The following is an 18,802-nucleotide window of genomic DNA, read 5'->3' as shown; positions in this document are numbered from 1 at the left end:
TGTCATTGCTTATGATTCTCGAAGACTATGGAATTCTGTTATAGCAGTGGGAAGCAGACAAGGCCCTGCATGTTTGGATTAAGAGCCTCAGTCCTCTAATATGACCATATCTGCACTAATCACGTCTAAACAAAGTCGTTTACTGAGTGCTTAGGGATTAGGATTTCAGTATTCAGTGAGAGGAGGCACAATCTAAACCAGAACAGAAGATACAGAAGGATGAAGAGATTTGTCCAACTTTCAAGTTCATTTCTGTGAGTTAGTTAATCTATACTGTTTTAGCAATTGCCATTAATCACTGCTTAAATATGGATATGGAATAACAAAGTTATTTACCACCATTATTTCAAAAAGGAAGTTTTTGCATCTGTGACCTTAAAATGTCTTTGTACATGACATTTTATTGTTTCTACTAATGTACTTTCCTCCAAAATATAGAATTTGAATTTTGGGGAAAAAAAAAAGAGATTTGTCCAAAAGCACACAGATGGCATACGGTAGAGTAACAGTTTGGACCCAGGAAGCCCAACTCTGAAGCCAGAGTTCATTTTACAATAAAATATTTATTTTATTTGAAATTCAATGCATGCATCTGTACCTGAAGGCCATGAGGTATGAGCATGTGTGCTAGGATGCCTGCAGAGATGCTGGGGCTGCAGCTACAAGGCAACTGTGGACCACCTGACATGGCTGTTAACTCAGGTCTTCAGAAAGAGGAGAACACACTCTCATCACTGAGCCATCTCTACATCCCATCCTCATCCCTTTAAAGACAACGCCAGAGTTCTTAAACCACCTATTTCTTTTTCTGTACAATAAATCACACTGTTTCCATCACTAATCTAACTCTCAGGACCAACCACAATAAGAAATTAGCTTTAAGGTGTATTCTCAAGTTTGACAAAGAGAAGGAAGTACAGAATTTGACTTAGGAGTTCTCAAGCCAGTTATGAACTCTTATGACCTCTGAGTCCAAGCCAGAGATATCGCTGTGATTAGGAAAGAGACAAGAGACCCTCAAGACACAGGAGGATGCACTGTCAGTGCTGCAAGAGGCTAATAACCTGTAGAAATATCGTAGAACCCTGCCAGTGCAAAGCATATAATTAAAAAGGCAGACAAAAACTCTAAAGCAATTTATAATCGACAGAGATAAAAGAAAGGAGGAAAATAATGAAAGACAATAGGTCTCATAAGGGCCATAAAACATACAGTAAAAGCTCTGGTAGGAACTACATACAGAGTGCCCAATTTACAGAATGCAGTAAAAGAGGGAGCAGTGTGTTCTGAAAAGATGCAAAGAATATAATAAATATACTGCGGGTAATAACTTATCCAAGGCTACAAAGAGACAAAGTTTAGCCTATACAACGAATGCTTTTGCTAAGGCTGTGGACATTGTTCCTCATCAAGAAACCTTGTGTTGTTCTTGGGACATTAATTGTATCTTTGTTAGACACAAGTTGAAAATTAACTTGGGTATTATTGCTGTAATAGCCAAATGTTATTTCAGGGTCAAATATGAGGAGCAAAAGTCAAGTAAATGTACATTACTATGGACCTTTATCCACTACCAAGGGACATAACTGTATTTTGGTATTAAAAATTTAACATTTAAGAAATAATGTGGCAAAGTTTTGCACAGCTCTATTCTGCTTTGTTGAAGCAAAATAAGGATTGGTACAAGAAGTCTCATCTCAGAGGCACCATTGGAGGAAATGTGAGCACATGGCTCAAAGCCTTTTTAATGTAACCCTTGCAGGAGAAAGCAATCCATCAACACACACTCTCACTGGCAAGAAAATACCACACAAGAATGCATACAAGGATGGATACCGAAGGGCTTGAACTCAGATGTCTGTAAATTCAGATTCTTGCCATGGTAGAGAAATGAGAAGACTGTGCTCCTGGAGAAAAGAAGCCATGGAGAGCTGAGCCCAGCTGCAGAAGGACGTATACTTTTTCATGCTGTGGCTTTGCTAAGTCCCTCTCCCCTGGAAGACATCCTTTGTAACCAGAGAGGCTCTTGTGATGGAAATGTGTTACTGTTATGGGGTCTAGACTCTGAACTCAGGGGTGCATTCAGACTGATTGTGAAAAGTCACAAGGGGCACAAGGACACACAGGTGCTGTGCTCTAATTAAAATTTAAGGTGAAAGCATAAATAAACAAAAAGTTGAACCAACCGGATTCAGTGAAGGAATTCCTAAGGACACTTCCTTATCAAACCTATTAAGGTTAGGTGTAGTGGCGCAGGCCTTTAATCCCTGCCCTAGGGAGGCAGAGGCAGGTAAATCTCTATGAGTTCTCGGCCAGCATGTTCTACATAGTGAGTTCCAGGACAGTCAGAGCTACATGACATAGTAAGACCCTGTCTCAAAAATAAAAACCATATTTAATCAAACTTGTTATTTCATGGAGTTTTTTTTTTCATTCTTGCCTTGTTCTACCAAGGATTTGAAGCAATATATAGTAAAGATGCTGTTTGCACATTTCCTTAAATAAGCATTATAGAATATGCATGAAATAGATAGCACCCAGTCTCTTCTGGTGTGTCTGAGCTGTGCCACAGGGAACACATTTCAGTGAGGGACAAGGAACAGCTTTATACAGACTGATGCATGTGTCCTCCCCTAGCTCATGTACTGAATCCCTGTAACTGACTGTGACGGTTGGAAGCTGTAGATCTTTACAAGATGGCAGGGCATAAGGGTGGAGTACTTATGAACAGGATTAGTTCCCTTATAAAGGAGACCCCAGGGAACACTTCCTCACTTTCAGCGCATGAAAACACAACAATAAGCAGCCTCCTATGAACCAGGAAGCAGGTCCTCATCACTCTCTGATGCTTCAATCATGAACTTCCTAGCTTCTGGAGATATGAGAAATACGTGTTGGTTGGTTGAGCTTGGTCTCCGGTATTTTTGTTACAGCATCCTAAGTGGACTAATGTACAGTTGTAGTAGAAAGAACATTAGAGCACTAAAAGGGTGGGTAGGATGGCTCAGTGGGTACGTTCAAACCCTGTGATCCACATTGTGGAAGGAGAGATCTGACTCCAGCGAGTTGTCATCTGACTCTCATACTCTGCAAGACATATGCTTGCGGACACATAAAATAGACAAATAATTCTTTAAGGCATAAAGTGACTGAGGAAGACATCCAATGTCAACCTGTGGCCTCCACATGCATGAATACACACACACACACACACACACACACACACACACACACACACACACACACAAGAGAGAGAGAGAGAGAGAGAGAGAGAGAGAGAGAGAGAGTTTCTCTGTCCTTTTGAAAAAGTTTCATCAGAAAAAACTTTCTCTTGCTTAAATTTGTCTAGTGATGAGACTGGAGGGATGGCTCAGTGGTTAAGAGCATGTGTTGCTCATATAGAGGACCTTGGGTCACTACCCAGCATCCACATAGCAGCCCTGAGAGCCTATAACTCCAGCTCCATGGACTCTGACACCATCTCTTGACCTCTAAGAATATCACATGCACATGGTGCACAGACATAGATGCAAGCACTCACATGTTTACATAAAAAGTAAAAGAAAGAAATCATCATTAAATGAAATGTACATAATAGTTCTATATGTAAAATCTATGTATGCATATACACCTATGAATTATTATATATAATATGCACGACACACAAGATAAAATAGCATGTGTATAAAGGAAACTATTGTGAACACTGGAAATTCAGTTGTTAATTCCTTGAGGGGAAAAATGTTCATAATTTTGAAATTTTTGAGCCAACACAAAGATTAAGTGCAACTGGTTCTGCTATTGATGTATCATTTGTCAAAGGGGTGGCCAGTTCAGCATGCATCCTAGGTGAAGGCTGAAGAGAGAGAAGTGTGGTGTTAGGACGGAGTCTGCCCAGAGCTGCCCCCAGGCCGTTTTTGATGCAGAATCATCAAAGTCCTAGGAGATGGGAACTGAAGTTGATGCTAGACCATCCTAGATTTTTCACATAAATTATGGTTTGCCACTAGAGTCCTACTTTATCTGATCGATAAGGAAGTGCATTAATTCAGTTCTTGGTAGCGACTTAGTTCTCAACAGTATGTGTTTATACTTATAAAGCCTAGTGTTGAAAAGGCATTTAGCATCTGCGAAAGTAACACTCACAGACTGAACCCATGGAGACCTTGGCCAGTGGTGGTCAGCCATCCTCCCTGGTCCTTCAGCTTTTCTAGAACTCACTCAGACATGATGCTCCTTAGGAGGCAGTGACTGAATGTCTGCTACATTAAAGCTGCATATTAAATAAGTCGACACCACATTTATGAAACATAAATACAGTAAAACTAATGGCCCCATCTTTTCAAAAGTCATGAAAAATTATTCAGACATGCCCTTCACCAATTAGCATTCACTCTGCTTAGCATGACCTAAGAGCACTAAATTAGCTCAGCTCTAATGAAAGCAATTGTGATGGAACCAAGTTAAGAATCGTCTCAACTGACAAAGGTAAAATTGTTGGGAGACTAACAGAGGAAATCTGTGAGTGGGAAACTCTGCTCAGGCACTTTGTAGTTGCTGGGCATGCTCCTCAACGTCTCTGAATCTTGTGTTCTCCGCATTGCAAACGAGGAGTGTAGTTTAGCATGGAGAGCTTTGTGAGGTTAAAGTATTATGTTTGTGTTCACACCACTAGAATAGGAGCTGTCACTGGATAAATACTTAATCATAAAACAGCTTCTTAATAACAGAAAATAAAATGGGGGAAATCAAGGTTTGGGGGGCTGAGCCCAGGACTCCACACCTGGTAAGCACACAGTCCACCAACCTATGCCTGACTCTAAGAAAAAGTCACTGAGCATGTAAAGTCTAGGCTGGACCACACTAGATCTGCATCAGCTAAAAACAAACAAATAAAATGAAAATTTAAAAATTACATGAACATGTTGTTAGGTTTTCCACTAAAAAACATCAGCACTGCCGGGCGGTGGTGGCGCACGCCTTTAATCCCAGCACTCGGGAGGCAGAGCCAGGCGGATCTCTGTGAGTTCGAGGCCAGCCTGGGCTACCAAGTGAGTTCCAGGAAAGGCGCAAAGCTACACAGAGAAACCCTGTCTCGAAAAACCAAAAAAAAAAAAACATCAGCACAAAGAATGTTGTAATTTGTTAGTCACACAGAGAACAGATCACTCTCACTAATTCTGATTCTATTGGATGTTTGGGATTTAAAAATATTACACCAAAGTCAGGATGAAATGAGCATACAGATCATATAAAAGCAAATGTAAGCAAGACTTTTAAACGCATGGAAAAGATGCTGATTTCACTTAGAAATTCAAATTAAAACTTCTTCACCCACCAAACTAGCAAAGAACGAAAGGAAAGACAGCACAAGGACAAGGAACAAATGACCAACAGAGGGACCAGCGGTGACGGTGACTCTGCCACACAGGAGTTAGGAGGGGCTGCCCTCCGATGACATTATCAAATGTCAGTGCTTCATCTGCCCTTCATCCCGAGGATCCTGTCCTGTCTGCTCACCTTCCCTGCTCTTTGTTGTTTATCATGACACCATTTGTAAAGCAAAAGACTGGAAACTATTAAATGCCTGCTGTGACTTCAACGTGCTTTGTCCCCATCAAAACTCAGGTTGACTTTTAATTCCCAGTGTAAAGGCGTGAGGAAGTCGTGGGAACTTCGAGTGAATAAGTCATGAGGGACCCGCCTCCTGCGTGGCCAGTCCTCTCTTCCTGGTAGTCAGTGAGTGAAAGAACTGCCTCAGAGGACTTGACCTTCAAAGGTGGTACAAGGGCTAGGAGCACAGCACAGTTGGGAGGGTGCATGTCTGCACGTAAACCTGGATTCCATCCCGAGCCACATAAACTGTGTCTTGAAATGCAACACTAAATTGGATTAGAAAGTGGTGTAGATATACGATGGAAGACTGTTAAGTTACTTTTTTTTTTAACATAGGGTCTCATGTAGGCCAAGTTAGCTCTAAAATTACTATGTAGCCAATGATGGCCTAAAGTTCCTGATCCTCCTGCCTCTACCTCCTGAGTGTTGAGATTACAGGCATGTAGCACCACTCCCAGCTTCTGTTCAATTCTTAAGGATGATTTGTGGTCTTTTGTGACAACGTAGGTGATCTGGAACACATGGTGGGAGGTAGAATAAGTCAGGCACAGAGACCATCTACATGTCCTTAGTTAGATACTTCCAGGAAGAGCCTCCTGAGGCTCTAGCATGGATCCTTTCTCAGCAGTCAACTGTTTAACTTTACAGTGTACTGGCTTCCCCATATAAGTTTTTCATATTTTCTGAACTCTGTCTAAATCTGATACAGAAGAGAGCAGTGCTTAGCTTTCCGGTGCCTAACCTCGTTTTCCATGATAAATGTGTGGATTTGCTGCAACTCGTAAGAATTATTAGAATTTCAGACATTGCTTCAGAGTTTTGCCTCCATGTGAATGTTCTGCCATCTCTTCCATCTTATTGTAACCCTACACAACTTTGTCATTCTCTTGCTTGTAGAGATTTCATGAAAATAATTTTAATAAAAACAGTATGCAGCATAGTTCCATAAATTGACTCACGAATCTGTAATTCCTGAAGCTGTAACTCTGTCAACTAAAATAGTTTAACCTAAATCTCAATATGCAAAGTCATTTAAAGCTGAATTGGCTTCCATATAAACCTCTTTGTAAACAGCTTTAAGTAAGCACGTGTTCTGAAATCAGCGACAAAATGCTATTCCCTCCACCGTCAAAGGAAGGTTCTGGCTTTCTGTTTTGTTTTATTTTTCATATGTATACAATAATATATTATCACCCCTCCCCCAAATTTTCAATATGGAAGATATTAAAAGTAATGAAGACCAAGACAATTTAGTGTCTAGTATCCTTGAACTCAATGCAACTTGCAGCGTTTTTCATGAATAAAGTTGCCATGTGGGTTCTCAGCCAAGACAGGAAAAGAATATGACAATATGACTAAAGAGATATTCCACAAGCTAAGACAGAAGGATTATGAGTTCAAGGCCAGTATGGGTAATATCCACTGCAAAACGGAAAATAAGAAAGGTAGAGGAAAGATCAGGGGGTGGAGAGAGTACCCTATAACCTGACTGCAAATGAAGAATGCAATTCCCTTAGTTTAAGGGCCAGCAAAGTAAGAAACTATGAGCTCATAGTGTTAAGTGAAACAAGACAACTGTGGTCCTACTGCCTATTTCCCCATGTAACTTTTAATGGGGCAGCACACTCAGGTTTGTACGTTATCTATGGCTGCTTTCATGCTTCATTGAAAGGGCTGGGGATACATCTAATTCTGAGCATGCACTACAACATGGGTTTGGTTCCCAAATAAATAAATAAAAGGGAGGGAGGGAGGCAGAGGTAGAGAGAGAGAGTCATAGAGGAGGTAGAGAGGAGAGAGAGGGAAGTTGAGTCATTGGGTAACTGCAACAGCGTTTCTCAGGTACAGAAACCCCAGAATTCTGCTATCTGGCCATTTATAGAAAAATGTGGCCTGTGCCTGTAGGCTTTAATGAGGTTCGTGGGCTTCCTCACAGACACAGCAGTACTACAGAAAGCTGATTTACTAGCATTTTGCTACTATTTCCTTTAGGAGCAGAGGAAGGTTTGTGATATTATCCTCAATCCATTAGAGAACTGCATGGTTCTCCTGAAAATAATTTGAAATATTGACAAAAGAAGTTGTAACATTTTCCTTATGAATAGGGAATAGTGTGTTCAAATGTATGGCAGCAGGTGCACACTTTACCAAAGCCTGTTCTAGAGACATATAGTATCAGTGAAGAACAGAGATGGGAGATAGGCACCAGGAATCTGGGCATGAGCCAATGGCTGAAGTGGTAGTCAAGGAAATGATCTGAAACATGGAGTAAGAGACTGCAAGAAATGCCAGTGTCTTAGTCAGGGTTTCTATTGTTGTGAAGAGACACCATGACCATAGCAACTCTTATAAAGGAAAACATTTAACTGAAGTGGTAGCTTACAGTTTCAGAGATTTAGTTCATTATTATCATGATGGGAAATGACAGTGTGCAGGTAGTCATGGTGCTGGAGAGGTAGCTGAGAGTTCTACATCTTGCAGCAACAGGACATGAACTGAGACACTAGGCAGTATCTAGAGCATATATGAGACCTCAAAGCCCACTTCTACAGTGACACACTTCCTCCAACAAGGCCATACCTACTCCAACAAAGCCACACCTCCTAACAGTGTCCTTTGGGGGCCATTTTCTTTCAAACCACCACAGCTGGCATGATGCAGATGGCACAAATAGCTGCAGAATTATCACAGATGGGTCCCCATCTGGTCAGAGACAGGGACCAACAACCCACCCTCCTGAAAACGCCACCAGTTATTATTGCTACACAGGAGAAGCAATTTCTAGAAGGAATAATCAACCCATCACCTTTGATCTCAGGATTTCCTTAAACTCATCTTGGCCACTCGTGAATCCATCCAGGATGCCCAGTAATCTATATATTCCTGGGAGATTGCATCCTTCACACCCTTGGGCAAGCTGAACATCACTGGAAACTGCACTTTCACTGACATTTTCTCTTTTGCATGACGGGTTCAGTGAAAGACAGTGAGTCACCTTTGAAATCCCTGGGACTCTGTGTATCAGGTGCCTCAGTACATGACTGTCGGCACTAGACTAGAACAAGAGAAGGAGCTTCAATTAAGGTTTGGAAGTTCAAACCCAACACATAATTCTCTAATTCTCTCTCACAGACTACCACAAAAATCTTTCTTATTCTTAATGATAGCATTCAAATTATCTCTGGAGTGTCTAGAGCATCATTACATTATCCTGAGGTAAATTTACTTTAATAATTAATAAGTACTGTGTTTTTCCCACCACAAGATCAAGACATGTGATAGGAGGCCCCATGTTGTTCAGCGATACTCTCCAGATTGAACAAGTTGGGGCTAAATCAAGTCAACCTCACTTAGAATCCAGTGTCCTTCTTCTGTCACGGAGCCTTCCGGCAGTCTATGAAGACAAACTTCTATAAACTGATGAAGCTATGAACTGACAAGTTCACTCAAGTTTATGTGTTGAAGATCACCCTCAATGATGTGCCTACATTTAGAGATGTGACCTAAAAGGGGGTAACTTAGGTTTGTTGAAGTCTTAAGGGTGGGGCCCTGATGTGATAGGATTAGTGACCTTCTAAGCAATAGCATAAGAGACCTTATACTCCCCCTGCCTTTCCACCACTCAAGGATACAGCCTGGAGGCCCAGGAGGAGAGCTGTCATGGCTTCAGTGTGAAATGTCCCCTATCGATTTCCGTGTTTGAATGCCTAGTTTACACCTAGTGGCACTGTTTAGGAAGACATGATAGAACAGTTAGAGGGTAGAACCTTGCCGGGGGAAGTGGCTCACTGCGGGAGGACTTTGAGGTTTTACAGGCAGGTCTCACTTCCTGTTTTCTCTGCTTCCTGTCTGTTGATGCGGTGTGATTGGAGACCTCTCATCCTTCTGGCCATGCTTTTCCACCTTGATCAGCTGTATCCCCTTACACTGTAAGCCAACATAAACACTTTCTCTCTTCCTGCTGCTTCTCATCAGGTGTATTGCTCACAGAGATAAGAAAACCTTACACAGAAGCCCACATCTGATGCTAAGTGTGTCAGCACCTTGATCTTAGACTGCTGACCCCCTGCTCAGAACAGCTGGCTGCTGTTTAAACTAACAAGTCAGCAGTGCGTTACTAGAAAAATCTGAGCAAGCTAAGATACATTACAAAATTCAACAAATGAATGAAAAATTCTGGAATAATGTAAATCCAAAATACTACCAAAAACTTAAAGCACAAAAGGAGACATTTCCTTTTGTGATGGATCCTCAATCATCTACCTAAGACACACAGCTCTGAAAAGAGCCAGCAAAGATGTAATGTGAGTTGAGGTCCTCTAAAGTAGACACCTTGCTGGAGGTCAGCACTTGAAAACCAATGTTGCTATTCAGTAGATCTTTACAGCCAATTTAATGAGCTATGCTTGAGAAAGAAAAAGCAACCTCAACAGCCAGGAGCTGGCCTGGTACTGTAAGCTAGACCTGGATGTGCTCTGCCAGACATAAGCTGTTCCGTGGAACCTCAGCATCAGACAGGGTCCTCTGTGACTGCGATGGATCAGGATCAAGCCAATATAACCCTATAGGCATGTCTGAGAACAGACAAAATACCCAGTGTCCTCTTTGCTGTCTGTTACAAATGACTGCTGCTGATTTACCAATAAACAGTGTCTAGTCTGTCTTCCCTATGGATAAGTGCTTTGAGTACTCAGTGATAGAATCAGCCTTTCTTCCTGACAGGATTGACCCAGAGTGAAACTCCCATGCTTCGTTCCACAAATCATCTGGCACAGACCCAAAGCTTAACAGTCTTTTCTAATGCCCATTGACCAAGACTTTTCAGCCATCCTCTATTTTTTCCCTGTAAGGTGTTGTAATAACCCAGTGTGCTCATCTGCAGAAGAAGGAAACAGATGCCATATGTTCCAAGCCCTCAGTGGATGCCTGGACCTTCGGAAATAACAAACCTCATATACACTGTATATTTCCTCTACATGCACCCCAATGATGAAGTTTAACATATCACCCAGGGATGGTAAGAGATTAACAAACTAATAAAACAATAGAACAGTAACAACTTACTGTAATAAAATTGATATGACTATGGACTGACTATCTCTCAAAATATCTTATTGTACCTTATTCATCTTTCCTCTTTCTCCAGACCATGGTTGACCATAGGTAACTAAACCACAGAAAAGGGGTCTGCTTTATAGCTGTGTTCCCAGAGAACCACCTCCAGGTAAAACTCATTGCAATGGGCAGCTGAACACTGTGGCCCCAGCTGGCACAGTCCCCATTTGAGCTGTCTCAGGAGAACTCCTTGGGAAACTTATCTTTAAGAACTAGCGTAGCGTGGAATTTTAAAATTGATAACCCCATTGCCAAGTATTGTCACAATTCCTTTGTTTTAAAGTGAGGCTGAAATGAAGTTTCTCAAAGAAGTTCAGTGCACGTGGGGTGTTACAGTGCCAACTCTAATGGCTGTCTCTTCTCACAGAAGGATGAAGCCACCAAAGTAAGTGACATCAATCTGGGTTTCATATCACCACCACGGTTGAAAAGAAAGCATTTGTGGTTCTCACCCAGCCAGCATTCCTTTTCCGCCTTCTTTCTGGCTAACCAAGCCTTTGTTTCCCATAGGCGACAAGCTGAAGGTGGTGTGTGCAGTTAACATTCTTCAACATCACTCATTTGCCAGTGAAAAATAATTGATAGCTATGCTAATTTATGGTATACATTTTGTGAGATTATTGATGGAACTCTAATAACTTATAAACTGCCTTCTGGACTGTAAACTCCTGGTTGAGTTTATCTAAATCCAACCATCCCTAAAGGATTGGTTCTGAGTAGGGATTTCATATGCTACCTAGCCATGCTTTCCATGTGGATTAAAATCAGTGTATATGTACAGATATCATATTGTTGACATAGAATGAAATATCATCAAACCTTCACTGCACTGAAAACCCAAAGAATCTGATAGATTACGTAGAAACAGTTTCATATGACCTGAGTCTCTGAACATACCACAAAAACAGGATCATTGGCAGCCGAGTGTGGCAAAGCATTCGTTCCGTTCAGGAAGGAGTGAACCAAATTATGAAGGCTCATGACTTGAGAGTCCAGTGTGCCATCTGCTTTATCAAAACCTTCCAGAGCATTCCTGAGAGAAAGCAGAGTGTCAGGGACTTCAGTGAAGATTGGCAAAGGTCTCTGCGTTATCCAACCATCTTCCAACTTTGGATAAGGATAGGAGAGGCTCTGCTGAGAGCTCTTTCACTTCAACCTTTTGTAATGATCTTCTAGAAGGGGAAGGAATGCAACGGATGCTGCCCCTGCACCTGCTGGTTACATTGCTCTCTTTGTGCACAGTATAGCTATTTATCTTTATTCTTCTTTTCTACATTCTTGAAAGACAGGGACTATGTTTCCTTTATATTTTTATTGACAGGTTTTTTTTTATCCTGCTCAACACATGGGCTGTATTCAATAAATGAATTTTGAATCAACATAGAATCTTATATTCATATTTCTCAGTGAAAAAGACTGTTGGCTTGGCTGGAAGACACTTATCCTTCTAAGCATACCCCAGCATTTCCCTTATTCTTCTCTCTTTTCCATCTATATTTTTAGTAAATTCTACATGTCTACATCCTGGCACAGTGATAATAAAAAGTAAGATTATCTTGGAACCACTGAAGAAATTTTTCGTGGTCTTTTCTTAGAGTTTCCCACCCAGTAAGGATAGGTGGGGTCCTAACAATGTATGTTCCTTACCAACTTCTAAAGATGCTAGTGATTATGATCCAAGAATCACATTTTAGGGAAACATTCTCAGCTCAAATCTAGAGAAAATGCAGTCTGGCTTAATAGCATTTTTTGTCATAAGGAAAAATAAATGAATGCTTCTTTTTAAAAACACTCTTAAATGTTATCCTTGACCTATTTTTCTTTGTTTATTTCAGGCAGGGTCTCATGTAGTCTTGGCTGGTCTGAACGTCACTATGTAGAGCAAGTTGGCCTCAAACTCATCGAAATCTGCCTGTCTCTGCCTCCTAAGTGCTGGGATTAAAGGTGTGCACCACCGTGGCCAGCCCTTTGCCTACTTTTGACACCAGTTGCAGAGCCATGTCCACTCTAGCACCAGCTCCAAAACCCTGCAACATTCAGCAAAATTCCTGAAACTAAGTTTGGTCTACCCTGCCCCTAGCCCCATATAAGTTAGGAAATGTATGTGGGGTGTGGTGGATTGTGGAGAAAGAAATCTGGTTTTGGAGGCGGCCACATTCCCTTGCTTGGCTGCCTCATGAGTCTCTGTTAGCACCTTATTTGCACACACACTCCTAATTCTTTTGGGGTGAGATAAAACTGACGGTTGGTCTTTAAGTTCAAGTGTTAGGTTATTATCTGTGCACACTTTGAGGTGAATCTGAAAAACTCCCCTGAGAGTCAGGCCCAGTATCAGGATCTGTGGCTGATAAGCTTCTAATGCCAATAATAAATAGTACAAACACTGTTAAAGTATGGTAGTTAATGAGGTGCCTTGGTTCCCAAGGCAAATCCTATATGTATACAGAAATCAGAAGTTAGGATGGCATTTAGAAGCTAATGAAACTACAGTGCTGGTAAGAGTGTATTTCCACCATCAACCCCTCTTAGCCTATGTTTTTATGCCTTTCTCCAATATTTAGATTTGTAGGTGTCTGCCAATACCTGGATTCCTTTTGGCCCCATACAACTACAAGCATGATAGTCCAGTGCAGGGGTTCTCAACCAATGGGTCGTGACCCTGTTGGTAAAGCTCTGTCTTCAAAAATATTCACATTTCAATTCATAACAGTAGCAAAATTACAGTTATGAAGTAGCAACAAATATAATTTTATGGTGGGGGAGGTCACCACAACATGAGGAACTTTATTAAAGGGTCACAGCACCAGGAAAGTTGAGAACCACTGCTCTAAGGTAGAAGAGGTCAGTGCCCACCTGAAGCTGAAGGTAGAGTTCTGGAAGAAAGGTGGATTGTCAAACTTCTGGAGAGACAAGCAATCTTGCACATTCTTTAAGGTCGGCAGTTTCTCACTATTTCTTCCTACTTGGTTTCTTCTTAGCAAACCTTCGTAGGTTCCATTACACAGTGTGACTCGGCGGTTGTAGTCATCCAAGCTAAGATTTATCGGATTCAAAACAATATGCCTTAACTTTGTGGATGGTATCACGAATTTGTTCCAAGCAAATCAGTGAGAGTCATGGTCATTAGTTACTTTACATGGTCAAAAATAGGTGTAAAAACATTACCCTTCAGAGTTACCATGGATAGAGACATTTCAAAAACGTGAGTGTCCAAAACATGAGTACAGGGGCAATGTGATAATAATTACCATTCTATTCAAAAGACTGTGACAGGCTGGACAAGCAAGATGACGGCAACTGTAACTATAACTGAGGCTGAAAATGTTAAAGAGGTGGGACAGTAGCCTTGGTCCACTGCGCCAAGCCAGTGTGGGAGGAGGAATGGATGTGTAGAGCTGGGGAAAGCATTTAGGTCAACTGGAGACAAACGAGAAGCCAGAAAAACAGATAAAATTCTACAGATAAAATGCAGTATTGAAACACTTTTTAATATTTAAAGTGATAAAGTCTCAAGCACCTCGATTTGAGTGTCCTACCTTGAATACATACATGTATACACACATATGCATGCACACATGCCCCCACACACATATAAAGTTATCAATATTATATCCCATAATTTATGCAGTTAAAATTGTTGTAATAATTATTTAAAATAATAATTTTATAATTTTTATAAATTAGCTATAATGTGTAAATAATTTTTAGTTCATAGACTTATTTATGTGAGTGTAAGCACACATGTGTGTAGGGGTCCACAAATCTGGGGGTTATGTTTCCTTGGCGAGAAGCCATCAAGCACCATGAGGCCTCTTAAGTCCCACCTCCTTGAATCTGGGTTTGCAGACCTGCCTGGGATGCCCAGCTTACTATGTGGCTGCCGGGATTGGAACTCCAGTTTTCATGGCTTGTCATCAAGTACCTTAACCAGTGTGTCTCCTCTGTAGGTCATGAAATAAAAATTTTTTAAAGTGAAAAATAAATGTCATATTGGGAACTATGTGAACACGGTTGGATATTAATAGTTAGGTGGTACATGTGAGGCTGAGAGAGAGGGTTCACAACACATGCTTCTGGTATCCTGAAATCTCACCATCAGAGTATTAATTCATGGACAGAGGCAGATTTTAAAGGCAGTGCTGCGTGGGTTTCAAACAGTGAGGGAGAATAGTTGGCAAGTGGTGACAGACTAACCACACAAGCAAAGATGGAGGACACCAGGACCCAGACACCAGCTAACAAAAAGCCTCCCGGGCATCATTCCGAAGTGTGTTCCAGTGAGACAGTCTGTGAAACGAGTTCCAGATTCAGACATGTTTAGGTTCCCCTAGACGAATAATAGATGTATGGAGGCTACAAGATGTTCCAAGTAGTTTAACACACACACACACACACACACACACACACACACATTTTGAACTCAGTATTCTCCAGACTTACATGATGACAGAGATTCTTTTCACATCACTTATGAACAGACAAAAGCATGGTGAGAAATGGTGTTCTATGGGACGGAGTGAAACTGTGCAAAGGTATCTAGAATATCCTGCTAGCGAAGGCCTGGCCTGAGAGCTTCAGGAGGTGCAGAACACAAAGGATGGATCCCTGGGGCAGGACTGGGCCCTCAAGATGGCCACATGTCCAGGAGCAGTGCTGGCCAGGGAGGTAATTGGATAACGGAGGGTAGGGAAGCCCAGGAGTGCAATCAAAATGTGGGAATTTGGGAGAAAATAAATAAATGAAAGGAAGGCGGAGTAGCCTCTTGGAGAATCTTTTTCTGAGACATAGTTGTTATCCCTTATCCACAATTTTGTTTTTCATGGTTAGTTACCTGCTGTCAACACTGGTCTAAAATATTCCTACAATGTGCTGAGAAACTACAGTATTTTGAAAGAAAAAGAAAGGCCATGCTCACATCGATCTTACCTCAGAACACTATTAAGATTGCACTATTTTATCATTAGATATTATTGTTTATCTCTTACTGTACCTAGCTCATAAATTGAATTGGATCGTAAGTAAGAAGACTCAGAGTGCATAGGTTTGGCACCGTCTGCGGTGTCTTGGAACAGGTCCCCACAGGTCAGACGGGCTGGTGAACCGCACCTGAAAGCACGCTTTGAAGAAAGAATTCTTCCAGGACTCTGGGCCACCTACTCGCTCATGTGGCTTTCAAGGATTAAGATATATTTTTGAGCCTCCCACATCCCAAGGTCTGTGCTTCTGTCCCGTACAACTCCTCAGGGACCTGTGACCCAGGCACACCAGCTTACTTCCAGAAGCTTCTCTAGAATCATGTGTGGTGCCCCATCACCTAGAACCTATCATCTACCCACAGCTTCCTAGCCTTCCCCACTTCTAGCTGGGGTCTATACCACCTTCTGTCTCAGAACCATCAGCTCCATACCCTTGTGGACTTGTCCTGACTCTGTTCTCAGCTTCACACACACACACACACACACACACACACACACACACACACACACACCACACACCTATTACAGAAGTCCTCAGACTGCTGGGTAATTCATTTACCACAAATCGATCTCTGTAAATACAGAATGGCTGGATCATTCACACCTTGTGTTCCCAGCACTGTGGCATCACCAAGAACATGCTTGATGCTCAGCACACACTGGCAGGATGCAGAACTGCTCCTGATTGTGAACTCACGCTCCTGGTCTCAAAATGATGCCCAAGCACACTCAACCTACTAACATGATTTCCATACTTTCACTTTTTAATTTGCGAGCTTTGAATGTTTAAATTCCTGCCTCCTGTGGAAAAACTGCTTTCAAGATCATGTAAACATAACTCTATGTACCATAGAGAGAGAAATATAAAGAAATATAGTGTCTATCTCCCAGAACTAAGGAAAAACAGAGAGCTCTCGAGAGCTCCATTGTATTACCTGTCACACACAATCTCCCAGGTGGAGAATCTTGAATTCTGACTAATCAGGGTTGGGTCATCTTGTCTTGCTCCTCCAAGGAGCTCATCTGTGCATACATCACATTCAGTCTTCCCAGTTGCAAAGTTCCAGTACGGCAGAGCAAAGGACTCATTGCCAATGAGTCTCTAAAAGCAAAGGTAGGTCCCATCACTTTATGTATGTGTCAGATGCTACCCAAAGGCGTGTAAGGCAAAGCCTGGCATGCTTCTTGGCCAATTTTATAATAAAACTAGGAATACCAATCAGACACATTTTTTAAAAGTCAATATATAAAAATATATTCGTATATGTCCACATAAATATGCAAATCTCACATATGCATTTGTTCTGATTTAATACAGAAGGAAATCCTACCATTTGCAACAAAGTAGCTGAACCTAGAGGACATTATGCTAAGTGAAATAAACCACATTTAAAAAGAAAAATAATGCGCAATCTCATGCACATGTGACATCTGAAAAAGGAACAATATCAAATGCATAGAACGTAGGGAGAACTGGGAAGATGAAAAAGTCTAAAGATCTAACGTACAACAGGGGGCAAAATTTACAGCATCCTCAAACTTAGGTAGTTTGTCAAGAGAGCATAGTTTACTCAACACACACAGAAAGGAAAGCTATCTGAAATGCTGCGTGCATTAATTTTTCTTGACTGGTTATCACAGAAATAAGTATTTCAAACATCATGTATTCCTTAAATGCAAACACTTTTTAGATACTGAGTGCATGGTTTTGACCAACCTGGAGATCTCTTTCCAGCCACAGCAAGTGGTATCTGTGCCAAGTGACAAACGCAGGCCCTTGGTGTGAGAAATCTATGGCCTTATAGGGGCGTCCTGGACCTAAAACAGTGGGAAATGGAGATCAGAGAGTGGGATATTTAAGATGTTAAACCTTATCAGCTGCATGTCTGTGTCCAAGAAGTCCACGGTGTCTTAGTTTAAAAACATTTGTCTATTAAAAAGCAACAATAAGAATAATGATAAAAGAGTTTCACAAGCAATTAGCACTTTCACAAAATAGTTGCTTTCATTTCTCAAAAGTCTGAGTTTTTAGCAGAGAATCCAGAAACTCAAGTCATTTCCAAGAGTCAGTGTCCTGTTACATGCTTTAATTCTCTCACAATAATACATTAAAATAAAATGCTGTCTAAAAGTGTCAATCATTAAGACCTAAATTAAGTGTATTTTAAAGATATTTTCAGACTTGTTCTTTATAATTGAATAAATTTACAACAGAGAGATTACTTAATAATGTAGCAACTTCAACCACACTTCGTGCTAATGCAGCCTTTATACAAGCAAGAAGAACTTTTACGGATTCTGCCTCACCCATCAATCACTTAGAACCACCAGCTGACAAGCGTGGTCACTGAGACCAGAAGAGAAAAAAATATGCTGGAACCAATTTAGCTGGCCACTGGAACTGCGAATTTTAGCGAAGCGCTTTGGGCAATTTCACGCCCTTCTTGGTGGCTGCCCCATCCTTCTTCTGCCTTTCAGAGCAGCTTTTGATGGCACGCGGAAGCTTCAGCTCCTTAGTTCTTTCAAAGTACCTGTAATAACTTCAGAGAGCTGAACAGATATGAATATAAATTTAGTTCCTAGATAAGACCAGAAACTACAGCTTGCCTTTCCTCCTGAGAGGCTACCCTCTCATAAAGCAAAAATTCCTCAGAGTAAGGACAGGAAAGCGATAAAGCTTATAGCCAGAGGAGCCCCTCAGCTATCGATAAAGGAAGATGGATGCTTTCCTGCGAGGCAGGTTTTAACAACGCTCACACTGACAGCAGAGCCCCTACCCCTGCTCTCAGCCACAGAGCCTTTTTAAAAAATGTCTTTTGACTAAAGAGAAGTTTCAAGTTTTCTACACAAAATTGTGAGAAAGACATCAAAGGGTGGGAACTGGTGATGGGCGTGAAAGAGCGAGACACCAAGTGAGAATTGCACCAGCCCAAGTATGCTCGTTGATTTTGTCCACCCTGACCCCAGGGGGTGCCTAGAAGTAGGGACAGCTGCAGAGACAGCCAAGTGTGCAGACTGTTAGGAGAAGTTATGAGAAGAATCTGGAACGGATTTCCACTCTCCAGGAACAAACCAATGGCTTCTCCACAATCCAT

General features: G+C 41.4%; 1 protein-coding gene across 2 annotated transcripts in view; it reads right to left on the bottom strand.

Moving 5' to 3' along the window:
* Positions 1-18,802, bottom strand: part of Dct (dopachrome tautomerase) — a 63,500-nt gene that overhangs the window by 34,401 nt on the left and 10,297 nt on the right. For both annotated transcript variants that reach the window (XM_052732492.1, XM_052732491.1), the window contains exons 3-6: positions 17,425-17,525; positions 16,643-16,809; positions 13,585-13,764; positions 11,629-11,764 (exon numbers count right to left, since the gene is read on the bottom strand). In XM_052732492.1, the coding sequence (XP_052588452.1) occupies positions 11,629-11,764; positions 13,585-13,764; positions 16,643-16,809; positions 17,425-17,525 (584 nt within the window). The remainder of the gene's footprint in view (positions 1-11,628; positions 11,765-13,584; positions 13,765-16,642; positions 16,810-17,424; positions 17,526-18,802) is intronic.

The sequence above is a fragment of the Peromyscus californicus genome, unplaced genomic scaffold (assembly GCF_007827085.1).
Source record: "Peromyscus californicus insignis strain IS unplaced genomic scaffold, ASM782708v3 Scaffold_12__1_contigs__length_115047231, whole genome shotgun sequence".
In the NCBI taxonomy this organism is placed as follows: Eukaryota; Metazoa; Chordata; class Mammalia; order Rodentia; family Cricetidae; genus Peromyscus; species Peromyscus californicus.
The sequence above is the reverse complement of the archived record's forward strand: the minus strand, read 5'-3'. Positions and strand labels throughout refer to the sequence as shown.